We start from the raw sequence: 25,142 nt of genomic DNA, 5'->3' as shown, positions 1-25,142 counted from the left end.
AATTCAGATATTTGTGAAATAGCGGGTAGGATGGAGTTTGCCAATTTGATGGAGGGACCGTTTCAACAACGAAATCGGATAAATTGGCAAACTCTGATAAGAAACGATCTACTTGGAGTCCAATATCCAATTTTGACCAGCAGTATTACAGATTAGCACGGGATCGAACCCGGTAACCTCACGGTGCTAAACATAAACGAAACCACCGAGCCATACTGCTGGGTAATGTATTTATATCTTTAATTTATTTATTTATCGCAATAAGGTGTGTCATGGTCAATGGAAATATACACAAATCGTACACGAGGAATATAAAATCATAAAAGTGATTAGATAATATAATCGTTATAAGAGAAAGACTGACATCATCAGATTCAGTATATAAACATCAGAGTCAGTTATAACATTCGATTCAACGAGGTCAAGTCAGAACCTAGTCAATCAGTGCAGTAAATATTATAAGTAGTTTTACACGTCCCTTAAGTTCATTGTTTCAATATTTAAGTGGTCTTCGTATATATTAGTGATAATTAAAAGTTTATCTTTAAAAATAAAAATGAGGACTCGGTGTTAAAGAATATCTTTAACATTTTTTTTTATTTTTTTTATAAATAACAAAAAGTTTACTGAAATACAAATTTAAATGTATGTACATATATGTATGAAGTTTCTGCCTTCAGGACAGAAATTCGCGGGAATTCACGGAATTTTCGATGTCCCGTAGCCCGGGAATTCTTGTCTTGAATCCTGGGAAAAATATTTCAATCAAAATGTTCTTTAAATGCTACAGTAAAGGCGAATGTATATCCCTTGGTGGAGACGATTGTTCGTTTGACAATGAATGAATAATTAATTAAGGAGTTATCAACGACAAAGCGAGATAATTAAAAAATAGTCCCTTTTAACTATAAAATTAGCTTCGAACGAAACTGAAAAAGTTCTTTCTCTTGTATGAAATATTTGTGCCAATCTAAGGATGTTCATTTAATAATTTCAGTAATTTCATTTTTAAAGAAGCTATTTAAAATAAATTTACTTTTATAGTTACATTTTTTCCAGTTAAAAGGCACTTTGATTATAAATTTGATAAATAAATTTTATATTAATAAAATTTAAATATTTTTTTACATCACATGTATCGGAATCCCGAGTGGAATACTACTTTGTCATTTATTTTTAGTTGACATTATCTTTGGCGCAGTCCTTTTGAGATTTATATGTATTTTTGTGGGCACGTATCAACAATAAAATCTTTCCAACGATCCAAACTAATCAATTGAATTAAAAAATGTCGCGAAATTAATTTTAAATCAGTCATAATTTAGTAAATCTACATTAACGGTATACATATAAAAGAAATTTCTAACGCTTTCGTATATTTCATTAATCCTCTCTGTTCTTCGCATGAATTAAAAGCTGCAAATGAAGAATAGCTGTTTTTAGCTATTCCTAGGTAAAAATTGAAGTTAAACGCTCAAAGGACGCAATCGCAAGTACACAGTTCAAAGAAACAAGCAAAGAATTTACTTTGAATCTCTCTCTGTCTTTATTGAACGAGCTATTCTTCGGCTACGAGATAAGCGAGGATTCCCCGACGATTTTGGTTTTTTTTTTTTTTGCTTAAAGCTCACTCACGTCTACAAAAGTCGGGTCAATAGTCTCGTTAGTAGAGCCGACAATTTCAACTACGGTGTTCTTTTACGCAAATCTCGACCGGACATTTTATGTAGCGAAGGTCGTAAATTGACAGTTAACACTGATTGAAGCAATTCAAAGCTGCGCCGATCGTAAAAAGCTCGCCGTCGGATACTTTGAAGCTTTTGACCGTTAAACGTCGACAATGAATTATAAAAATTTCCACTAGACTAAACGAATAAACCATAAAGAAGAGGTTTCGTATTTCAATCACAACCGACACGTAAGTGTAGTCATGCACGTAATCTATGAATCGGTTGTGGCGAAAATTGTTTATAGATCTTGTCGGCTTTCATGTAAGATCACGTCTAAATTCATAAATAAACATCAAACCGAGTCTAACAAGTCAATAACGATGACACAACACAATAAAGTACAATAGCGATAAGAATCAATTAGGGCAACATTTTAAGATTGGCAAACCAGCAATAAAGATCAATGGTAAACGCGTAATGTTTTCAATTGTGTGGTTACGGGTTCAATCTTAGGCTGTGTTGCTGGCTAGCTAGACCTTGGATATGTAACTAAAAATTTGATCGTTGCCTATCAGAGTTTGCCTATTTATCTGATTTCATTGAAACGGTTCCAGAAAATTGACAACCCTGTCTTATCACGTAAAACTCGAATTTACAGCACCTCAAATTCGCCGACATATAAAATGCTGCAAATTCATCCATGATTGTTAATCGTTGTTTTAATTGACGTTGATTAATAATAAATATAAATAATTGACCATGTCAGTTTTTTTTTTTATTTATTTTTTTTTTATTTTTTTTTTATTTTTACATATATACCAGGAAGGCCTTACAGGAAAATCCCAATGCGCCTTCCTGGCCAATTACAAATACAAATGCAGCATTTTTTTTATTATAAGTCGTTGAATTGCGAGACACTGAAAAAACTCGCAAATTAACGAGACATCTATGAATTGTACATAAATTTTTATTGTACATCCATCAAATTTCAAATAGTGGTGACATAGTAGGTAGGAAGGATTTTTAGCCAATTTTTTTTCCGGGAACCGTTTCAACAATGAAATCAGAGAAAATTGGCAAACTCTGATAGGAAACGATCAACCTGGAGTCACAAATCCAGGTCTGACCAACAGCATACTCTGAAAAATTCATTTTCATTCAGGGATAGAACCCGGCACCTTCTTGACGGTAAGCAGAAGCTTAACGTCCGAGCTATGCTGCTGCAGTATTATATGTACATATGCATATGTATATGAAAGTCCACCAAATGTTCTATCAATGTTTTACTCAATGGTAATTCAGATGATTTCGAATCAATTAATGTGTGATTTAAATTAACTTTTGTAGATTATATTGAATATTTTACAGTGTACTTTGATAAGACATGGAAATAGTAACAAACTAATGAATGATTCAATTTATATTTTAATTCATAGTTGTTTTATTTCAAAATGGGAAAAAAATGCGATTTATAATGGTAAGCTTAGATATTCTGACCAACAGGGTTCGTCTGTGTTACAGGTTTATAAAAAAAATAATAAAAGCTAGTTTAAAGCTTTTCATACAAAAGTAATCGTGTCCGTCTACTGTAAAGAATACTGAAATTAAATGTAGTCAAATCGTGGACTTATATCCCCATTGTACTCTAAAGATGCAGTTTGCAATGAAAGAAAATTTATCAAAATGCACGAATTGCTTTACGATACGAGTAGAATAATTGATTTTTCAGCACAAATTGAAAAACAAAAGAAATTATTCCATCGTAAATTAAAAACAAACATTTTCAGTCGGAAAAAAATATTTAATTGAAAAGATAACGGGCACGCCTCCAGAATTATATTATAAAATCCTCAAAAAAAAAAAAAAAAAGGTCTACGCTCACGCCAGGCGCTTATTTGCCAGACTTTAATTAAACAAAAACAAATATTTTCGACGGATAAAATGTCTCATTTATATTTACAGCGAACAATGGAAATTCGCCGAATTCCAAACTACGACCGCTTACAATGCGTGTGTGCGTTTTCAATTTGAACCGGACGCATCAACAAGTTGTCGCACACGCAATCGGCATGCAAAATTCGAACCCGCAAACGGCGAAAGGGTTAAATGCCACCGGGGGTCGTAAAGAAGCATTCCTCCGGAGCGAATAAATCAGCGGGCGTGTAACAAGCCGGGTGTAACGGTTCGTTCGAGAGCACGTGCACTGTTGTTGCAGACGAGATCTGCATGAACAAAACGTTTCAGACACTGCGAAAGTGCACTCTGGAGGGACCGGAAAGTGGCCGGTGCGGAAAAAGCGTCGCGGAAAGCCCGGAAAACTTCAACAGCCAGGAAAAATGCAGCGCGTAATTGAAAAATTCAAATATGCAAACGACCACGCAGCCTCAAACAAAGGCTCTTATTTAAATTTTTAATTTTACCAGTCAGCGTTTTATTTTTCCACTCCTTCAAAAATAAAATAAAAATAAGCGGAATTCATTTCATGTATTATTTCAAGCCCTATAAGGTTGGATTTATACGAAAATAATACAAGTAATTAATGTTACTTATTATTGCGCGCGCGCCCGAGTGAGGAAAAGAGAGCACGCAGTTGAAATTCAAATCATAATTAAATTGAATAAACATACAGCATCCCGTGTGCAAAATTTGCATTTGTAAAACGACTCGCTTAACTTGCCAAATTATCCCTGAAAAGATAAACGAAATTCGCCCTACACACTGATCCTTTTATCGTATCGCATATTTGACTTGAGCTCGATATCTGTTTCATACCCGTCCTCCGATTTCAATTAAGTCTAAGGTCAATAAAATAAAATAAAAATCCAGTATTTACTGGTAGGGTGGGTGAGCAGAGGGTTCGATCGGTGAATAGGGGGTGCAGAATTTTTTTTTCGCCACGTGGGGGTATTCCATGCGCTTTGGCAAATTGAGAATTCGCTTTATTTTACGGCCGCTAAGCGAAAGCTCTCGTATTGTTGCCGGAGCTTTTTCCAGCTGAGAGAGAGAGAGAGAGAGAGAGAAAGAGACAGAGAAAGCGAGGGGGAAAGAAGAGAGTTTTCCACTTTTCCGATTGCCGATCGCAATCTGACCGTAACACATTAAACCTCAGTCAATTTGTGTACCACTCTTTACAAACCAAGCGCTGGCCGCCATTACAAGCTTTCAACAGAATACACTTTGGCATTTATTTTCACTTTTCAAAGTTCAAGGACCGTAATAAAAATTCTATTATCTATGTACAAATATATACTGTTATTATAAAACTTCTCCTAGAGACTGCAAACATAAGACTAATTTTCTTCTTTTAGAATAATCAAATCTTATTTTTTAATTCTATTCAGGTAAGACTCATGATACCTTTACCTTGATAATCCCAAGTTATTTGTGAAAAATCAATCTATGGTAGAATTGGCTTTGACTTTAACATAAATGATCCAACCACGATGCCATATTTTTCAAATAAGTACATATATATTCTTTAACCTTTAGCGTTTCCAAATCCCCAACCTACAATTGATTCCACATTTATTTAAGAGAACTTATGCCCAGATATGCTTCTGACTGCTTAATACTAGTACATATATACATTACTTACTCGTATATGTACATATGTTACAGTCGAAGTATATTTTCATTTGTGATATATTCCAACTACGTTTTAGATCGATCATATTCGATTACAATTCAACTAGTAAATTATATCTCTAGAAGGGCAAATACACTTTCAACAATGTCCGCCAGTTGAATTTTGACAGCTCTGATGGGCTTACGAATGCTTTGGAATTCAATAATGCGCTAATATTTGCTAGATATTTTGAATTAAAAGCAGTGAGTGCAGTATTACGATAACGTAAGAATGTGTTCAAAACAAAGATGTGACTTTCCAACTCTATTCACTAGTTGAATGACGTTTTCACGAAATACTAGCCTCTCTAAAAGTCTAAAATAGCCTGGTACCAAACTTATAGTTGAACTGTATTTTCAGTTGTAATATATTTTGACCAGTTGTAATGTAATTAGCCATATGAATCAACTTATGTGGTTTAGACGGAATATATCCCAACTAGTCAAAATATATTACAATTGAAAATACACTTCAACTGTAAAGGTAGTCGGTACCAGGGTAGATGGAATATATTCCAACTGCTCAAAATATATTACAAATAGAAGATATACTTCAACTTTAAAGGTACCAGGTTAGATGGAATATATTACAACTAATAAAAATCAGCTGATAACTAAAAATAAAACTATCACTGTTTGATCTGTGTACATATATGAAGCTTGTATTGGTTAGAAAGTTTGTTTTGGAGAAATAAACAATGAAATTTGGGGTTATGGGTAGCTGTTGAACTAATTGTATGTGATGTATGTATGTAAGCTTATTGTAAAAAACTAAATGTATGTAAGCTTATTGCAAATCATATTAACAATTCGATACAACATAACTTCTTATTGAATACTTATCAGATAAAACTCCGTGAAGAGATATACTTTTAGCCGTGAAATGTCAGATCTGACATATTTGGCCATAAATCAATATATATCGTGTATTCCATTACATGAAGCCAGACGTCAAATTTGAAATTTATATATACATATGAGAGTTAAAACTATAAATATTTAAATATTAGAGATAACGAGAACCTATAGAGAAAATTTTATAAAATATAGAGTGAATTATAGGCGTTTAAACAATTAAAATCTGATATCGCCATATCAAGGCTAAAAGGTTGAAGATATATTATGGTAGCTTGCCGTACCGTCATAGACGTCACCGTACTCGAGATTCTGGATATTTGATACGCATTGTATACGATATTTTATCTCCAACGTAATGGCAGACGATACATTAACGTATATTGATGAACAAAATGAGCAATATGGCAAAGTATAAAAACGATCGGATAAGAGATAAGAGATATAAAAAATGACCACTAAAACGAAAACCATGTGAACTTAATAAGAGTTAAGTAAAAATATATTACAACTAGAAGATACACGGCAACTGTAACATATACATACATCGAAAAATTAATAAAATATAAGAGTAGGCAATATAGTGGAGCAAGTGGCGACGGTAAAATATAAATGGGTGGGTAAATAATAGCAAAAAGTGGATAAGAGAAGTGCTCAAATGGTACCCAAGAGAGTGTACAGAAAATACCACAAGTGATACGAAGAATGGAAAATGACTTCACTCAAACGCTAAACTAAATCATTATATTATGCATGGCGAGAATCCATTTATAATGTGACGTTCGAATTTTCGCCGAATAAGTGTGACTGAATTGCCGTTCAAAAGCGATACTTTTGACTCGACGCAGACTCCACCCGGTCCCCGTTCCACGGGCTTCGGGGCCCATTCATCACGTTATCCGAAGACGTATCAAATTAAGAGGGCCCCATCAACCCTGAGAAACTTCTTCCTTTTGTCACGGAACGATATTTACTATGAACTATCCACGAGATTCATAACCCATCACAGATGCGAGCCGTTAGATAGGACCCATCTTGGGCGCCTTCGTCTCCTTTGTCAACTCCGGATCTCACCCACCCTCTCATTCACCCCTCATTCACACACCCCTGTCTTGGATATTTGAGAGCCCGTCGCGACCTAATTATTCCGCTCCGATTACGCCCAGGGGGTGGTTCTTTTCCTAATCTGAGAGTTGCTCGGTCTTATGCCCATTAGACTCTAGATGCGCCAGAGTTTTTAACGACGGACGAGACAAAAGCTCCTTTCGAATTGATTTTTTTTCATATCGTCCACCATTCCGCATTCATTCTTTTGAAACAACCCTTTTGCCGCCGTTAATTAACACAGTACCGTTCTCATTGACCATTCATCGATTCTGCGAATAAATTGAATTTTCAATATCGAAGAAAAGGAATTTCAATATACATAGGCTTGATTAATTTTTTTTCGCACACAATTTCAGCTTTGGTATTTATAATAAAAATGGAAATATATACATATTGTATATACATATGTATACAGGCATACATAAGTATGTATAGTGCAATTGTCTAGTTGCTTTCTCCGCGATGTCATTAACGGTTTGTGTCGGGTGGTTGTTTCTCTTGAACTACGTGCTTTCACTGCAACAACTTCGTTCTGATTTATTTTTTGGTCTGAAGTGCCTAGTCTTGTTTCTAGCTGCTCAGACCAGACCGGATATCAGACAGGGCGGTGTATTTCCGCCCAAACACTACCCAGATCCGCCCTTGCGCTGTTAACTCTGCAAAACTCAACTACGATACATCTTTCTAATATACTGCTTACTGCACTCTCGTATCTGACTATTTTTATGTTACTCGAGAACCGTTTCAATAGCAAAATAAAAACCTTATTGATAGACTTTTAACTCGAAATCGTTAAATCGACACGACTGCAATGCTTTAAATAATATATAAATTTTTCCCGTTCATACAGATCGATTAATTTCATCCGTATCAACATTGCTTTTACGAGATTACTGCATTCTGGTTGTGTCATCAAGCAAAACAATGATATATTAATTTACTTTAATACATACATCTTTGTATTCTTAATTGCATTACTTAAATTGTTTATTACATACATCTTTCATTTACTATAATACATACGTATGTGCCATGACAAGAATTACCACAAGTCGACATATACGGTTAGATGTTTTTATACGAATATAATACCAATTTTTCAAATATAACAGGACATTGAATGCAATACAGACATAAATAACATTCAATATATAACCTATGAGTGACGCGAAAATATATATGAGAGATAATGAAAACCTATAATGCAATTTTTATAAGATATAGTGTGAAAACGATTAAGTTATAGGCGGAAAGTCAAACAAATAAGGTTATTATAAGGTTACTACCTATTAAACGTCACCGTCTTCAAAATTTACGAAAAATTAGAAGTGTTTATTTCGACTATTTTTCACCATCGAACTATCAGAATCGATTTAAATTTCCATCATTGACCAAACCGTGCAACATGGCAACATTTCAAAACGATCGGAAGACTGCAGGAAAATAAACTGAGTTGCTTGCGAAGTAAACCTTAGAAGAGGCCTTGTAAAAAGGCGATAATTGAGAAAAATAAAACCATAAGGATCGTTGAAAATATTTTTGCGTAGGGGTGGGTTCAGTCAAAGTCGCTTCACAGCGTTTATGTAACGATTCAGGAGGTCCACACGCTCACTCCAGAATAATCTTCCCTACCGTGTGTATCTCATTATAAAAGACAAGTTGCCTATCACTGCTTCCCCGATCCATTTATGTGTCAATTCTATAGGCACGTACATACATATGTATGTATGTAGGTCTACCCTGGAGAGTCACACGCACTCGCCCCAGTTCTGCGAATTCTAGCGGGAACTTACTGAGTCCCGTCGGCTTAATCCAAGGGTATCTATTATTCACCCCCGAATGCACTTAGACAGCGAATACTATTTCCCGTGTTCCCACGTTACAATATTAACATGAATTACAAGAAAGTTGAGAAGATCAACTGCCTTAGATAGAGGCGAGTTCATCAAAATTTTAATATGAACTCTTACAGGTAGAGATAGTACGGGAGCGAAAAACTCTGTGGCGTGCAGGAATCCAGATTTTAATCTCCTCCAGAATTGAGGAATTGTGAATATCATCCCTCAGAATTAGTAAGGAGTGCTTGACAAGCTATATGCTTGAAGCTTTTGTGCTTGATCCCAGCACAAAAGTACTAGGATACAAAAATTGATATGGTCCAAATTCCTTGAGATAAAAATGGCGAAGAAATTTGCGTAGCACTCTTTCGACAACCAGAGAGCGAATGGCGTCAGAAAGACTTCTGAGGCATCTGAGATCCAGATTCTAGACAATGTTCTTTTGAGCTGGGCGCAGTACAAAACGTGCAAAACTGAAGAGTTATTCAAGTGATGCATGTTCCGAAGGACAAACCCAAATCCATTTACATACATACATAGAAACATATGTACATAAGTATCAAAATAAAAACTCAAAGAAAATAATTATAGCAATTTTTTAAAGCTAACATACCTATGTACATACATATGTATGTCCATATGTACATACGTAAATATATTTCTATCCCGCTTATGACTAATATATGTATACTCCGAATGGAATAAGTCCTATATCAGCATTGTTTGACCAAATTTATCGTTTGATAGCACAAAACCAAACAATATTTAATTAAGTTTACTTTGATTTAAATTTAAAACCTCACAATTTAAATATATATTCAAGCTTAAATTTATAAAAAAATTCGAACGTGCCTTTTAAGCAAATATTTCATTTAATCGTCAAAATTTATTATTGTAAAGTAGAAGTTGATAGCCTCAAATTTTCCATGAAATATTTTTCATTATATTGTAATAATATAATACATTTATTAAGATTTTCTCCTTTAAGATTTTCCCATTATTAATTAAACGTAAATTATTTTTAGCTTTACTTACATAAAATTTTGGAAAATTAGCAATAAGTTTAACCGCTTATTATTTGCGCTCTTTAATCGATAAATTTAATTAAAATTGCTAAATTCAATATTACACTAACAAATATTCAATTCAAAATAATCCTCGTAAAATGTTACGATATTTTAACACAGAAAAAAAAACTGGCAGCTTGCGAATTATTTATTAAATGAAACTATTTGATCTACTACGTCTGCCGAAGACTATTATTACTCGAGCAAACAACGCTAATTCGATTTTACCATTATACTAATAGTAAAGTTGTACACTTATATGATTCACCTCGTATGTATATGTAATAAAAATCAATACTTTATTGCGCAAGTTGATTAAAATTAAATTATAACCGAACGAAAAGGCGAAGGCCAAAAATAGTCGAACGAAAACAATTCAACAGTACAAAATTGCATCAAAGACTGGTTTGGTTGGCACTGAAGAAGATTTAGCGAAAAGGTTAATTCTATTAATCGAACAAAAGGACAAAGAAGAAGTATGTGTTTCTGTGTGGCTTTTTTCAATTTTTTAATCAACGGTGTAAATCCGGAAAATCCCACGACGAGCTTCTCGGAAGCTTCATTAAGACAACAGACTTTCCTTTGTGGGTCAAGACTTTCACAAATAAAGCAAAGACAGAACTTCCTTCATCCAGAAAAACGATAACACGAGATTCCTAATTGAGATACAATCCATAAAATTATCAATATTATTGGATTAATACGCATCTATGTATAATACACAATATTATGACCAACCCTTCTAAATTTTATGACTTCCTCTCATTTAATTGTATTTGGTATCATTTATTTATCATATAATAATACATATGTATAATTAATGAGTCACTTACCGATTTTGGGCACGTACAGGTTGAGATAGAGGCAGTCTTCGGAGTGGTTGGCCAGCAGAGGCAGCAGACGTTGCAGATGAGCCACCCTTGCTCTCGGATGCATCAAAAGTGCATCGGCGTGAGTTGGGAGGGTTGGAAGGGCTTGAGGGCAGGCTGCAGCAAAACGATCGGCCAATCTCGGACTTCGCCATTGAGACGGTGTCACTGGTGGCATATACCTGAAACAATACAAAGATTATGAAGAGGGAACGACAAGACATAAACTACATTTTTTGCATGCAAGACGTAAATTCTTAGATAGCATCTTCCTTTACAAAATTCTAAATAATCATATCAACTGTGCACCCCTTTTGGGCAAAATTCTTTTTAAAATTCTTCGGTCTTCCTCCTCCCGTTCAAAAGATACATTCTATATCATTTCATACGAACTACGCGAAAAATACCTTTTTCAGACGGTCCTGTTTACATTTTAATAAAGTTTTGAATGACCTTAATATATTTTCCGATACATTTGTTTTCAGTAAAAGATTAGGTGATTTATTGTTGCATTAGTTTCATAGTTATTGAGCATATTGTTATTATTTCATAGTTATTGAGTATATTATTATTATTTCATAGTTATTTAGTATACATATTCTTTAACTTCGACTGCCATTTATTCATAAGATTGTTAAAATTTATGATAATTTAGGTCTGTTTGTTTATAATTAATTAATTTAGCTAGCAGTTTGGCTTAGTGGTAGCGTATATATTTAGCACCACTGAGGTCAAAAGTTCGAGTCTTCGCCACTGCTGGTTAGATTTGGGGGTTTTGTGACTCCAAATCGATCGTTTCTCTATCAGAGTTTGCCAATTTTATCTGATCACTGCTGAAACGGTTCCTGAAAATTGGTATTAGATCTAATCCTGTTGTCACAAAATCTGCCTGTGTATAATTTGTAATAATTATACACAGTAATCTGAAATCTATAGATATCTCTATAGACATCTCTATAATTTCGTATTTATTATATGTATAAAAATTGTATACAAAAAAAAATCTAAAAATAATCCATATATGTCTCTATGATTATTATTTCTGATTAATTGTTATATGCTATATATTCTGATTATATATGTATGTATTACTGTATTTATGATTTCTGATTGTTTATGTATTCTGTTTTTTCGTTAACGCACACCCGTCGCATTGGAGCAAATCTGTAATGGCGAGTGTATTTTGATTTGTAACAATAAAAATTTAACATGAGTTGACGGATGCTTACCAAATTTTATACATAGCTTGGTATTAAACTCAAACTTCTAGATATGATATTTTACTTCAATTAACTAAAAGGTTTCCGAGAAAAACATAAAAAAAACCTCGATTCTCTAGAGTAAATGTTCTACTTCTGGTTCAGATAAAAATATTTAAAAAATACAAGGTTATAAAGATTAATATCTCTATTACATGTAAAAATAATTCGGTCCGATTCAGTTAGCGGTTCGGGAGATAATTGAATTCAAAAACTTAAAAAAAAGGGGGACACCTACAAGGGGAGGTACTATTTCCGGTCATATAAAAACTGATACTAAGTTTCAGTTCAATGGGACTGACGGTGTTCAAAAAATCCCTAAAATACAGACACGCGCACATTTTTTCTAGATCATGAAAACGTGATCAATGATCGATTCTGAGTTCGAATCAGTCAAAATCTCGAGTTCGAATATTCGCATGATCAAACAAACTTCATCTATTATTATTACGTACCTAGATAAAGTAAAAATTTACTCACAGATATTGCAGAAATAACACAATCTTAGATCCATACTTAATATTTCAAACATTTTAAATCCAATTTAACCTAAGAGTAGATTGAAAGCTACAACAAAAACATAATAAATATAAACCCACCTAAACCTTACACTATATATGTATGTACATACAATATATAAATAACGATTTTAATCTAAGCTCATACACGAGTGTAAAAACGAAACACACAAAACACAATATCCCGATCATTAATCATATCTCATTTTAACCGCTCTGCAGTCTACGAGGATGCACACGTGAATTATTCAGCACACCGCTTTATCATCATCATCATCATCATACAAATTGATACGTCGCAATCCGATACTATGTATGTATGTACACAGTCGGTCATCAAATAAATGACACCTTCACCGAACTGCAGTGTCAGCGCGCGCTGCATACTAAAAGCACCGTATAAATATGTACTCGGTGCAACATTTTGCGCAACCCGTATAAAGCATACATATGTAGGTAACATACGTTGTTTGTTTTGCGAGGGTTTTGCCATTAATCTCCGTAAACGTTTTCTATTTTATTTGCGCTCGCTCTGTCGGCCATTTGTCTTATCGGCGCTTCAGAGCCGCGTCACAATTCATTGCTTTTTGCCGCCAAACTATAAATTAAGCCACTGCAAAGGTAAACGGGATGGTGGGGGGTGGTGGTGATGGGGGTTGGGAAATTCGTGCTATGACAAAGGCGAGGGAAAACGGGCGTGGGGGAAGCTCGCGTCACGGTCGTAATCTGCCGTCACTGCGGCCACATAAATCGCGCTGCATCCACCCTTTGACTTATTCCGCGGGATTTGTTTTCTATAATGAAAGAATGTACTGAGAGATTGCGAAGCTTTGGTTCGACTGAAAGCTGTGAAAACGGCGATGGAAATTATACGCTGTGCTGTTTCATTGTACCTTTGTCAATAAAATGCATAATACTAGTCGCTTCAGGTATTTCAGTCATTTGCTATTAAGAGGGCTGGACACCAGCGCCTTGTCCATACAAACGTACTATACTTCTCCCTTCCTCAATTATGGCACCAGAGAAATTATTTTTTAATATGATGGATATCCACCATTGGGGTGCATCTATCGTTTTATTTTTTTTGATTAACTATTTTTTATAGGAGCTAGGAGCCACCAAACATCTATAAAATTGCCTCTTTTTTACACCCACGAAAAGAGTCCAGCTTGCTTATTTAACGGTCGATTTAAAAAAAAATACGCCGATAGATGCACAGAAAATATCTTTCTCATACCGATGATGAATTTTTTTTAAAAATTGGTCCAGTTTTGGAGGAGAAAATAGGAGAATACAAAACCTCGATTTTGTCGATTTAAAATACGTATTATCTGGTGGAAGCGCAAATGTCGCATTCACTCAATGTATATATTGATATATATTGTCGCATTCATTCAATATATACATTCATTCAATATATATATCGAAGAAAGGAACGGCAACACAATTAAGATTTCAGGTGTACAGCCCTCTTAAGGTTCTATTTCATAGGAAGAATTTTGAATTATATTTACTTTCTACATCATCATCATCATCCTTTTAAGCCGCTCACCATCCACTGCTGGGTGAAAGCCTCTCCAACACGCTTTCACTCATCTGTCATCCATCTCACCCCACACACTTTCCTAATTTCATTTACTCATCTTCCATGCGGTCTTTACCCTTTTGCATTCTCTCGAGTACCATTCTAGCTCTTCTTTTGTCCACTTTTCATCCATTCTTCTAGCCACGTGGCCCACCCATTGTCATTTCAATCTCTTTACTCTATTCACTATGTCCACTTTCTTGTCATACTTCTCACTCAACTTTTCCGCTTCCTGTCTTTCCTCATTATGCAAAGCATACAGCGTTCCATACTTCTCTGAGTTTATTTGATTTTTTGTAGCATCTTGGCGTTCAGTGTCCAAGTTTCACATCCATACTTCATCACTGGCAAAACGAATTGATCGAATATCTTTTTCTTCAGGCAGAGTGGCATTTTTTTGATTTAAAAAAAACATTCATTCGTCCAAATGCACTCCATCCTAATTTCATACGTCTCTTTATTTCGATTTAAATTATTATACTTGATATTTCCATTGTTAAATCAAAATATTTCATTTCGATTATAAACCAGCAACATAGATCATTGGTAATGTTCAGGGGTAACTCAGGGGTCATAGGTTCATTCCATGACCAAGTGTTGCTGACCAGACCTTGGATGTATCCAAGGTTCATTTTATCTAGGTCATTTTTTTCCTATCAGAGTTTGCCAAATTATCTGATTTCATCGTCAAAACGGTTCCACTAAAATCGGCAAGTTTAAACCATCTCAAATTTGTTGATTATTATATGCATACGCTACCCACTCTTTAAAATGAATGTTATTCTCGAAATATTAGTATTATCGACTTTGTCCATAAATGCCTCTATGATACTGTTACGTACGCCGTGGATTGAGCGAGTTGTACTTAGACCAACGGATATCTGTTATCGGTTAACTAAATGCATGCACTTACTTCCAAAGATTATATCTGGACTCTAAGTGCATTTAGGCTAAACAATGACCGTTATTAGTTAGTTCTCAGAATCGGTACGGGAAGATCCAATGTCTTGGAAATACATATCCGAATACGTGACTATACAACAGGTAAACAGATTAGGCGTCCTGAGAGATCTACCCTTTATAAGGCGGTACGTAGGCGATATAATTCATTCTGGACGGAGCAGTGACCGTGCGTGTATCTCCTGAATCATCAATAAATGCTGTGAAACGACTGTTGGCCTTTTACTTGGATCCTCCACCAACCCCTACGCAACAATACTGTATAATTGTTTATCGGTGTATGAAATTAGCCAGGAAAAGAGCATTGGGTTTACCTGTTAGGCTTTCCTAGTATATGTATATGTTACAGTTGAAGTGTATCTTCCAGTTGCTATATATTTTGAATAGTTGGAATATATTCCATCTAACCTGGTACCAACTACCGTTATAGTTGAAGCGTATTTTTAGTTGTAGTACATTTTGATTAGTTGGAATATATTTCGAAGTTGATTCATATGGCGAATTTCATTCCACCTGGTCAAAATATATTACAACTGAAAATACAGTTCAACTATAAATTGGTACCAGGTAAGGTGGAGGGGTGAGGTTTTCATGAAAACATTGCTCGACTATTAAGTTGGAAAGCCACATTTCTGTTTTGGACATATTCTTAGAGTTATCGTAATACAGTACTCATTACCTCGATTCGGAAAACCTAGTTAATATTAATGCATTATTGCATTATAAAGCATTCGTAATAACATGACAGCTGTCAAAAATCAATTGTTATACCTACATATATTACAACTACATACATTGCTGTATTTGCGCTTTTAGCGATATTTACTATTTGAATTTTATTCGAATATGAACAACTTAAAACGCTAGTTGGAATAAATATTACAACTAAAAATACACTTCAACTATAACATACATATACATATATATATATATATACATACTTATGTTAAATAAAAATAAATATTATATGGAATTTGAATTCAAATATGAAAGTTTCTCTATCTGAATTTCAACTGGGAATTCTCGAAAAGTGATAGATGACCGATTTTTTGACAAACAAACATTTATTAAATTTATGTCCTTAAATTATGGATCAATTATTCAAAGTTATTGTAATTTTATTCTGAATGTTGAAGTGGATAATGATGAAGTAGACTATTATAAAATGGAAGAACAATATTTAATACCGAAATAAATAAGATCACAAGCAGTTTACGTGATACGCATTATTTTAATGAAACTAAAATTAACAAATGAATTACACCTATCGATTAAATATGACATGCAAGTTAAAGTTTTTGAAAGACAAATTGAACCACAAAAGATTGGATAAGTATTGCTTAAGCTTGTACAAAGTCTGTTGAGCAGTTTACATATTCAAGAAAATTCACTTCAACTCTGCTATCTAACATCAGTCAGAAACTTAGCATCTTGCAACTTGAAAGTCATGTAACTTCTCGTTCTCTTATAACTTCAATCATCACGAACTTTGTAGTGTACTACAGACATACTTTCTAAGACACGTCTGAAAATCGAATATTCCAATTATTTTGGAATATTTGGACCGACCAGATATATAAAAGTTACACTATTTTGTATTTCTTATGTTCATTATCAAGGATATAAAAAAATTAAGGATACAAATCGTTTGAAAAGCCAGATGCAAGGTAAAGTATTTTGAAAAACTCTAAATTGTGCGTCTAATATATTCCGTTTATAATACAAATTAAACATCTGGCACTTGTTTTATACGCGTTTGAAGTAGTTTGCTTTGAATTAAATCTCAAAAGCACATCTTCACTTCCTATTCGACCCATAAAATTGAATGGTACCCTCGATAAAATTAAGCCTCCGTACGACCGTCTCCGCAGAGTCGAAGAAAGGGTTTCAACCCTTTCTCTTCTTCCTCCTAATGGGAATAAAAATAAAGGAGGGCATTACCGCATTGGCTAAATACGCCGGCGAAGCAGTACGTTTTGTTCCTCGGGGACTAAGTTCAATTTTCCGAAATGTTTACGAACGCAATATCAATATGTAAAGTGGCCCTCAGTTTGAGAGGAGAATCCCTATCACAACCATATTTGTGTGTAGAACTCAACTGAACTCGTCTCGTGCTAATTAATATTAACTATACGAAACATTACATTCGAAACATGAAACTAGCGTATGAATTATGTTATTATTTCATAGAGTAATTAAAAATAGCCTAGGTATTATACTTGGCGCTGGCTCTAAGTGGATCAAATCTTCAACTGAACATTACATAATATGGTATAGTACAGTTATACACACATAAAGCAGCTTATTTTATCAAGAGCAATTTCGAGAAAAATCCTGACAAGCAAAAATGGAATGTATACATACAGAGCTGTATTCCAAAGAGCTTCAAACCAAAATTAAATTTAGTACTAATGTATGAATGTAGCAATACATTTCATACATACAAATGTATCATATAAATGTAAATAAGTACAAAAATTTAGCAAATATCAAAATTAAAACATATTGCAAGCAGGGTCGGCTTAATGGTACAGCAGACAAGGCACGTGCCCAGGGGCGCCCTAGCTAAGGGGCGCCTTCATTTTTTATTTTTTTGATTATCAGTTTAAATTTTTATATTCAAGTTTATACTTTAACACTTTCTATATTAAAGTTAATTTTATCTTTATTGTCATTTGCCATTACCAATTCCCATTGAGATATAAATAGAAAAAGATAATTTCCAAAGCCTCAATTATAATTGAGACTTTGGAAAGTTTCTCAAATGTACAAAAATCTACATATAATGTAATAAAATGTTATACTGTGAAAGTTTAAAATTCAAAATAAAAATATAGTTTCTCATATAGTTTCTTTCACTGACCCCAATACACAGCTACATTTCACGACTTCCAGACAATGAGATCGGCACATATTCTCGCATTGAACTAAAATATATAAACCAACGCACCAGCCTAGACGCCAGAGAGAGCTTCTGCAGTGCAGCCAGCCCACTCCTTCGAAGTTGAGCAACTAGTTCAATATTAAAACAATACATACTTGTATACTGAACAATAAAGAAACTTCTTCCAAACACAAACATGTTCCCATAGGCCGGGACACTGGTCAACACACCTCCCGTCCTATAAATTTATAAAGGCCCGCACCATTCACCGGAAAGAAGGAAATTAGATCAACGATCAGTATGAAATCCTACTCTGCACAGTTTTTTTTAGCAAATCGAGGGTGGTTTTCATAAAAATAACTGTGTAGTTCAACTGAACAAAGTTTATAACTACTATAAGTATTTTTAAAAAGACTTCGTCAAGCATTACCTGAGGCTGCCAATTGGTGGAGTGGCGTACGGTACGCCGAGAAACGCCTCAACAGGGGGATGCGCGTGCACGATGACACCCCTAAGGGGTCCGTACTTGGTGCGCACGACCCTGGTGGAATACTTGTGCACCGGCAGCGAGGACCCGCCGGCGCCCAGGGTCATCGCCAACGCAACCAGCACGGCCAGCCAACTGCTCCAGGGGCGGCGGGTGCGGCGCCCCCAACCGCAAATTCCAACACCATACCGCGGACACAAACACTCGAAACGGCCGTAGCACTTGACGTAGCACGAGCGCACACAGCCTCCGGCGATAAGTTGCCGCGACAAAACGTCCGTTACTCCTGCGTCTGCGTCTGTTACGCCCGCAGGTCGCTCGCGGCGCATGACGTCACACTTGCGACGTTTCGCGCTTGCCACACCACCGCATCTTCCCACACACTATAAGGGCGATACTTCATCTATGTGGGTGCTGATGCTGCTGCTGCCGCCGTTGTTGCTGAGATCACTGTTGCTGGTGCAGGTTGCGGAATCGGGCCAACACGACCCGGACATCCTAGATCCGTTCCCGCCGGGCATACTCCGGATCATGATCGCCGTGTGCCTGTAACCATATCAATTAACCGACATTGGATTAGCCATTCAAATTTATGTACAATGTTCAAATAAATGTATGTAGGTCAAAATTGACAAAAAATCATTATGATGATAACATAGTTCAAATCTAAAATATTTGTCGGATTTATCCGAAAAATTATTGGTACTGAAAATTTAACCTAATCAACCTATCTCTGCTCCACAATATAAACGAGAAACCATTAGAGATTAAAATCTTTCCCAAGGCTACTATATATGTACATACATATATAGCCTTTGACCATACATACATACATATATATCCTTTGATCACCAGATTTTCTTACAAAATTAAGCTATCTGGGATTGTTTGATAATCTTTTGAGCCAAAATCGTACTTTACGGCAAGGTTTCTGACAAATATCCTAATCGTTCTGGTGTTCCTCAAGGTTTCAATTTAGGTTCTTTGCTCTTCATTATGCTATTCATTAACCAATAGCGTGGTCTGGTGGTGAATGTTGAATTATCTCGTACTTGATGTTACGAGTTCGATTCCCGCTAAGTCTCGCTATTGGCCAGACCTTGGTTTGTCAAGTTCGATCGTTTCTTATCAGAATTCGCCAATTTTTCTGATTTTCATTGAAACGATTCCTGTAAAGTTGGCGTTTCCTTCCCAATTTACTGTTGCGAACCTTTAGTTATTGTTATAGTTTCGCCATATTGCTCACCATAAATGTCTCTGTGGTTGTTTATCGAATATAAAAATTCGTATTGTTACATGAAAGTTATTCATCGTTATTTATCGTATTGATACGATATTTGTAATATCTGACGATAGATGTCAGATATTGTTTAGATTTACATGTATCTATGTAATAATTATGTGGATTAGGAAGGCGCATTTGGGGTATACCTGTTAAGCCTTCCTGGTATATTTGTATATATGTATGTAAAAAAAAAATTATATGTATAAATAAATAATATATTTAAGATCATTATGCATTCAATTTCTATTGTCTGCTGACGATCTTAAATTATTCAAATCTATTGATGCCCTTTTCTCTTTGTGAACCATTAAACATATCTGACCAATAAAACTTTTGCATAAAGTGGTCAATAAAATCACTTGGGCAAAGCAAAGGGAAAACAGTTATAAAAGTAACCAGAAGCATAGATGAATTATAAGCAATTAATGCTTTCAATTGTGTGGTCACGCATTCTATCCCTGGTGTGTGATGCTGGCCAGAAATTGGATATGTGACACCAGGATCGATCTTTTTCTACCAGAGTTTACCAATTTATCTGATTTGATTGAAACGGTTCCAACAAATTGATATCCCTGTCTTATCTCACCCGCAAAAACGTCTCGAGCTATTCAGTATCTCGATTTTTAATGATTTGTATAAATGCTGCAAATTTGTCCATAGATGTCTCCGTAGATGTTAATTAATGTTTTTATTTGCCTCGTATTATACTTCTGTACAATGTTTGACCATAGACGTCATGTTTTATATAAATATTATATAGCAGCAGTTTGGCTTAGTGGTAGCGTATATATTTAGCACTACTGAGGTCAAAGGTTCGAGTCCTCGCCACTGCTGGTTAGATTTGGGGGTTTTGTGACTCCAAATTGATCGTTTCTCTATCAGAGTTTGCCAATTTTATCTGATCATTGCTGAAACGGTTCGTGAAAATTGGTATTAGATCTAATCCTGTTGTCACAAAATCTGCCTGTGTATAATTTGTAATAATTATACACAGTAATCTGAAATCTATAGATATCTCTATAGACATCTCTATAATTTCGTATTTATTATATGTATAAAAATTGTATACAAAAAAAAAATCTAAAAATAATCCATAGATGTCTCTATGATTATTATTTCTGATTAATTGTTATATGCTATATATTCTGATTGTATATGTATGTATTACTGTATTTCTGATTGTTTATGTATTCCGTATTTCGTTAACGTACATCCGTCGCATTGGAGCAAATCTGTAATGGCGAGTGTATATTGATTTGTAACAATAAAATAAAAATAAATTATAATTAATAATTCCTATTGTTAGACCAGTGTGAATAATTGATTAAATAATAAAAAAATGGTTAATTATGATACAAATTGTACTGTGCTAACGGTTACATAATTTTAATTTAAATATATGTATTACATACGACATACATACATATTTACATATACATAAATACATATATAGGTACATATATTACTATCGATCTGGACAATGCACAGTCCTCGTTATAAAAGAACTTTCCAATTGAAAAACCCTGAATAGAACTTCCAATTTACGATTTGAGGGTTTAAATTACTCTCCGTCTGAAAAGTGTTATTGGTTGCAAAACTTGAAAGTTTCCCGAGAAAGAACCGTGCCAAGCGAAGCCCGACAACGTAAATCTGTTCGGCCTATCGTTAAGTTTTACTTTTCGAATTCGATAAGTAAGAATTGATGTAACGAATCGGAAGTGGACGACCTATTCTCCATTCGGGTTGTACACTTATTTGCGGAAGGCTCTATCTCTATCTCTCCTCCAACTTAAAAATAGGTCGTCGTGAAAGCTCAGAGTTTGCACACAACTTTCGAACGAGGGGCAGGTAGAGAAAGAGGGAAGTTTGCGAGGGCTAATTCGCTGAATATTTTATTCAAAAAGTGACATCAATAGAAGGACGCATTATGAAAGTGTTCATACTCTTTTTTATCCCCAGTAAATGTGTCAAAGTAAATGGATGAAAGCGACTTTAGGAATTGGTGTTTATTCACTGAAGGTGAAAAAAAAGCACTTCACAGCAGTGGCTTTGGTGGGAAATGAAAATAATTTAAAAAGAGAATTCAAGTATTCGGATTCATTGCTCCCCCTCTGGCTAACGCTGTTTTTCCTCTTTCACGGGGAAATGGCTTTGAACGCAGTTTTAATGAATTTTTAATACAATTTCGTACTCATTAAAATTTCAATTATGAACATCATTACCTTGCATATCATTATATAAATTAACCGTTCAAAATTTTATATTGAAACATTGAAAAGTCTTAATATTCTTAATGGAAATTAGATTACTTTGAAAAGCTGGCGAGAGATTAAATATTTTTCAACGCTTTAAAATTTTTACAAATATTTGAATGTCGGCTCTGAAATCTAATATATAATTTCAAAAGAGACTTTGTATGTAACCTTCCTTCGTTGGTTATTAGACGACACGTTCGATTTTTTTTTTTTTTCGATTCATAGGTTCCGATTCGATTTTTTTCGATTCACAGGATTCTAAGTCCACGGGGGCGAAGGGTTCCAGGGCGCAGGCGCCGAATTCTGGTATACATATAATTTCGAAAGAGACAGTATATATATATATATATATATGTTTGTTTGTTCGTGACAGTCAATTTAATAAAAAAAAACAAATTAGTATTCAAATAAATTTATATAAAATAAAACTATTCAAATAAATTTAATAAAATGTTTACTGTTAGATTAGTCATGTTTATTACAAATACCGAGCGAAGCCGGGTAAAACCGCTAGTATAATATAAAGGCGTCAAAATGACGCCATATGCAACGAATTGTACGTTGTTCGATTGACGAATAAAAGCATTTTTCAGCAAAATGAGTATGAAGATGTTCTTTAAAATGCAAAAGATTGCGTCAAACTATCACAAAACTAGTGAAAAAGTGTTAAAATTTTATTTAAAATGAAAAGAATATATAGAAATTATATGCAAATGTATATACATACATATAACAAAACAACATTAAATCAACAATAAGCATATGTTTGACTTATCTTAGATAACTTGTAATAAATTTACAAACAACAGATCAAGCATTACAAACATTGAAATTTATAGGGAAAAACGAACGGAATTGGTCTGAAAAACAATAAAAACATAATATTTTACTGCGATCGACGCTCGCATCGAATCATTTCAAGGAATAAAACGTACATTTCACGTCAGATCAATATATACGACGATATTAATTTAGAATGGAAATCGTATCTAGACAATGTCACATCAAGCCTTAAGAGCAATATACAAAGAAAAACAGAAGCACACTAAAAACGAGGACGAAAAAAAAAAAACACTTATCTTTTTCAATGTAATAAAACATTTCACGATACCAAACTACGTACGTATATTATTGAATAAAGTATGCGAAAGTTCAGAGTTTCGACCGTGCGGAAAAAACAAGGAAGACGTGAACGAATTTAGGGTCACCTGGAGTCCCCACGTCCATAAATCGGACATTTCCGGGAACAGCTGGAACGGCAGCTGAAGGTTGTCGTTCCAGAGGCGAAACCTCCAGACGAGATAGACTCAAGGTAGTGAATTTATACGAACAGACACATACCTGCCCTGAGGGTGAGACAGGTACACGGCTCATCCCCACCGGGAAGGTCCTCTTTTCGAAATAAAGCTGAGAGGGAAATGAAATCTTCTTATGTATTATTTAAGCGGCGGGGTTTTCCCCGCCGTGAGACTTCTGCATTTTCACCGGATATGTGCATTTTCGCGCGAATAAATCCACATTTATATATAATACATACACGCGGCGACAACCGTTAAATTTCTCTCTAACATCATAAAAAATAAAAAAAAAAACAAACGCAATTCGTTCATTTTCCACGGTGAAAATTTTAAATAGCATCACTTTGCACGAAATGGCTTTCTGCAAAATGCTTTCAAAGCGGCGCACATCGGATGCATACGGTATGAGTACGATCACATCAATTTGTGTGTTGCGCTACACTAGATTTCATTCAATTTCCAATAATTCAATTCAACGTACTGATTTTATTTTCATACTTTGAAAACTCGTTCTCAAACCGTTCATGGGAAAGTTCGTCCCAAAAACGTACAAAAAAACCCAAACGACCGCATCTGAAGAGGGTTGCTCCGGCGACACACTTCTCTTAATAATTTAACGTGCATGGGATTGGAATCTCTATATCTGGGTGTGTGTGTGTGTTTTTTTTTCTTTAAACTCGTTTGTATGTACATATGTATTTATTTCGCACGTTATACGACGACACAACGACAAAAAAGAGAGGACAAAATAAACCCTCAAGTCGATGGAAACAAGAGACGGCCGTGTGTATATGCGACACTTCAATTTGGGCAAAGAGGTTTGTTAGCGAAACACAATCATATTCGACACTGGAGGAAAAATCGCAAAACGACAAATAAAGTAAATAATAAACGAAAAGAGGAGAATCGAGTGGAGCGTGCACGAAGCTCTGAGAATTAAAGAACCATTTCTGCCCCATTTGCGCGCATGTGTGCGTCTTTGCTTATTTATGAATGTGTGCGTTGGCCTTTTGTTAGATATTTTCCCGTTATGATGACTCACTTCAGATGTGTTTATACAAGAGGCGATCAAAAAATTACCGAACACTCCAAGACGCTATTTCCGTCTACACATTTCCCAACCGTTTCCAGAAAGAAAGAAAGAAAAAAATCGTATAAAATATAAAAAAAATAATTTATAATATACCCATATATACTAATTTGAAAAAACTGCATGCCATAAATAATATTCCGTTTGTTACAGACATTACTAACTAACTAACCAGTAGATTCTATGACAGAATCACTAATAACCATACTAACACACTTGTGAAGAGTCTCGGTGATTACAACAAAATGTCTATACCCTTCAGGTATAACACACAGATTACCTAAGCACAATCTGCTTTAGATCGTCGACTTTAGAGAGTCTTTAATTAATATTATGTATTAGATGTATTATGAGCATTTATAAGAGTTGTAAATAGGTTTTTGAGCTATTTTTCCTATTACGCTGTACATATTAACATTATAATAATATATAATACTGTAACGTACGCCGCGGATTAAGCGAATAGAATCCCAGAGACAGTGATCGTTCAA

The 25,142-nt window shown here is 34.7% G+C and overlaps 1 protein-coding gene across 1 annotated transcript in view; it reads right to left on the bottom strand.

Moving 5' to 3' along the window:
* Positions 1-13,081, bottom strand: part of Nlg2 (Neuroligin 2) — a 185,332-nt gene extending 172,251 nt beyond the window's left edge. The window contains exons 1-2 of the mRNA XM_077429428.1: positions 13,065-13,081; positions 10,995-11,212 (exon numbers count right to left, since the gene is read on the bottom strand). Of these exons, the coding sequence (XP_077285554.1) occupies positions 10,995-11,212; positions 13,065-13,081 (235 nt within the window). The remainder of the gene's footprint in view (positions 1-10,994; positions 11,213-13,064) is intronic.
* Between the last annotated feature and the right edge of the window lie 12,061 nt (positions 13,082-25,142).

This window comes from Arctopsyche grandis, chromosome 4 (genome assembly GCF_051622035.1).
Source record: "Arctopsyche grandis isolate Sample6627 chromosome 4, ASM5162203v2, whole genome shotgun sequence".
Classification (NCBI taxonomy): domain Eukaryota; kingdom Metazoa; phylum Arthropoda; class Insecta; order Trichoptera; family Hydropsychidae; genus Arctopsyche; species Arctopsyche grandis.
The sequence above is the reverse complement of the archived record's forward strand: the minus strand, read 5'-3'. Positions and strand labels throughout refer to the sequence as shown.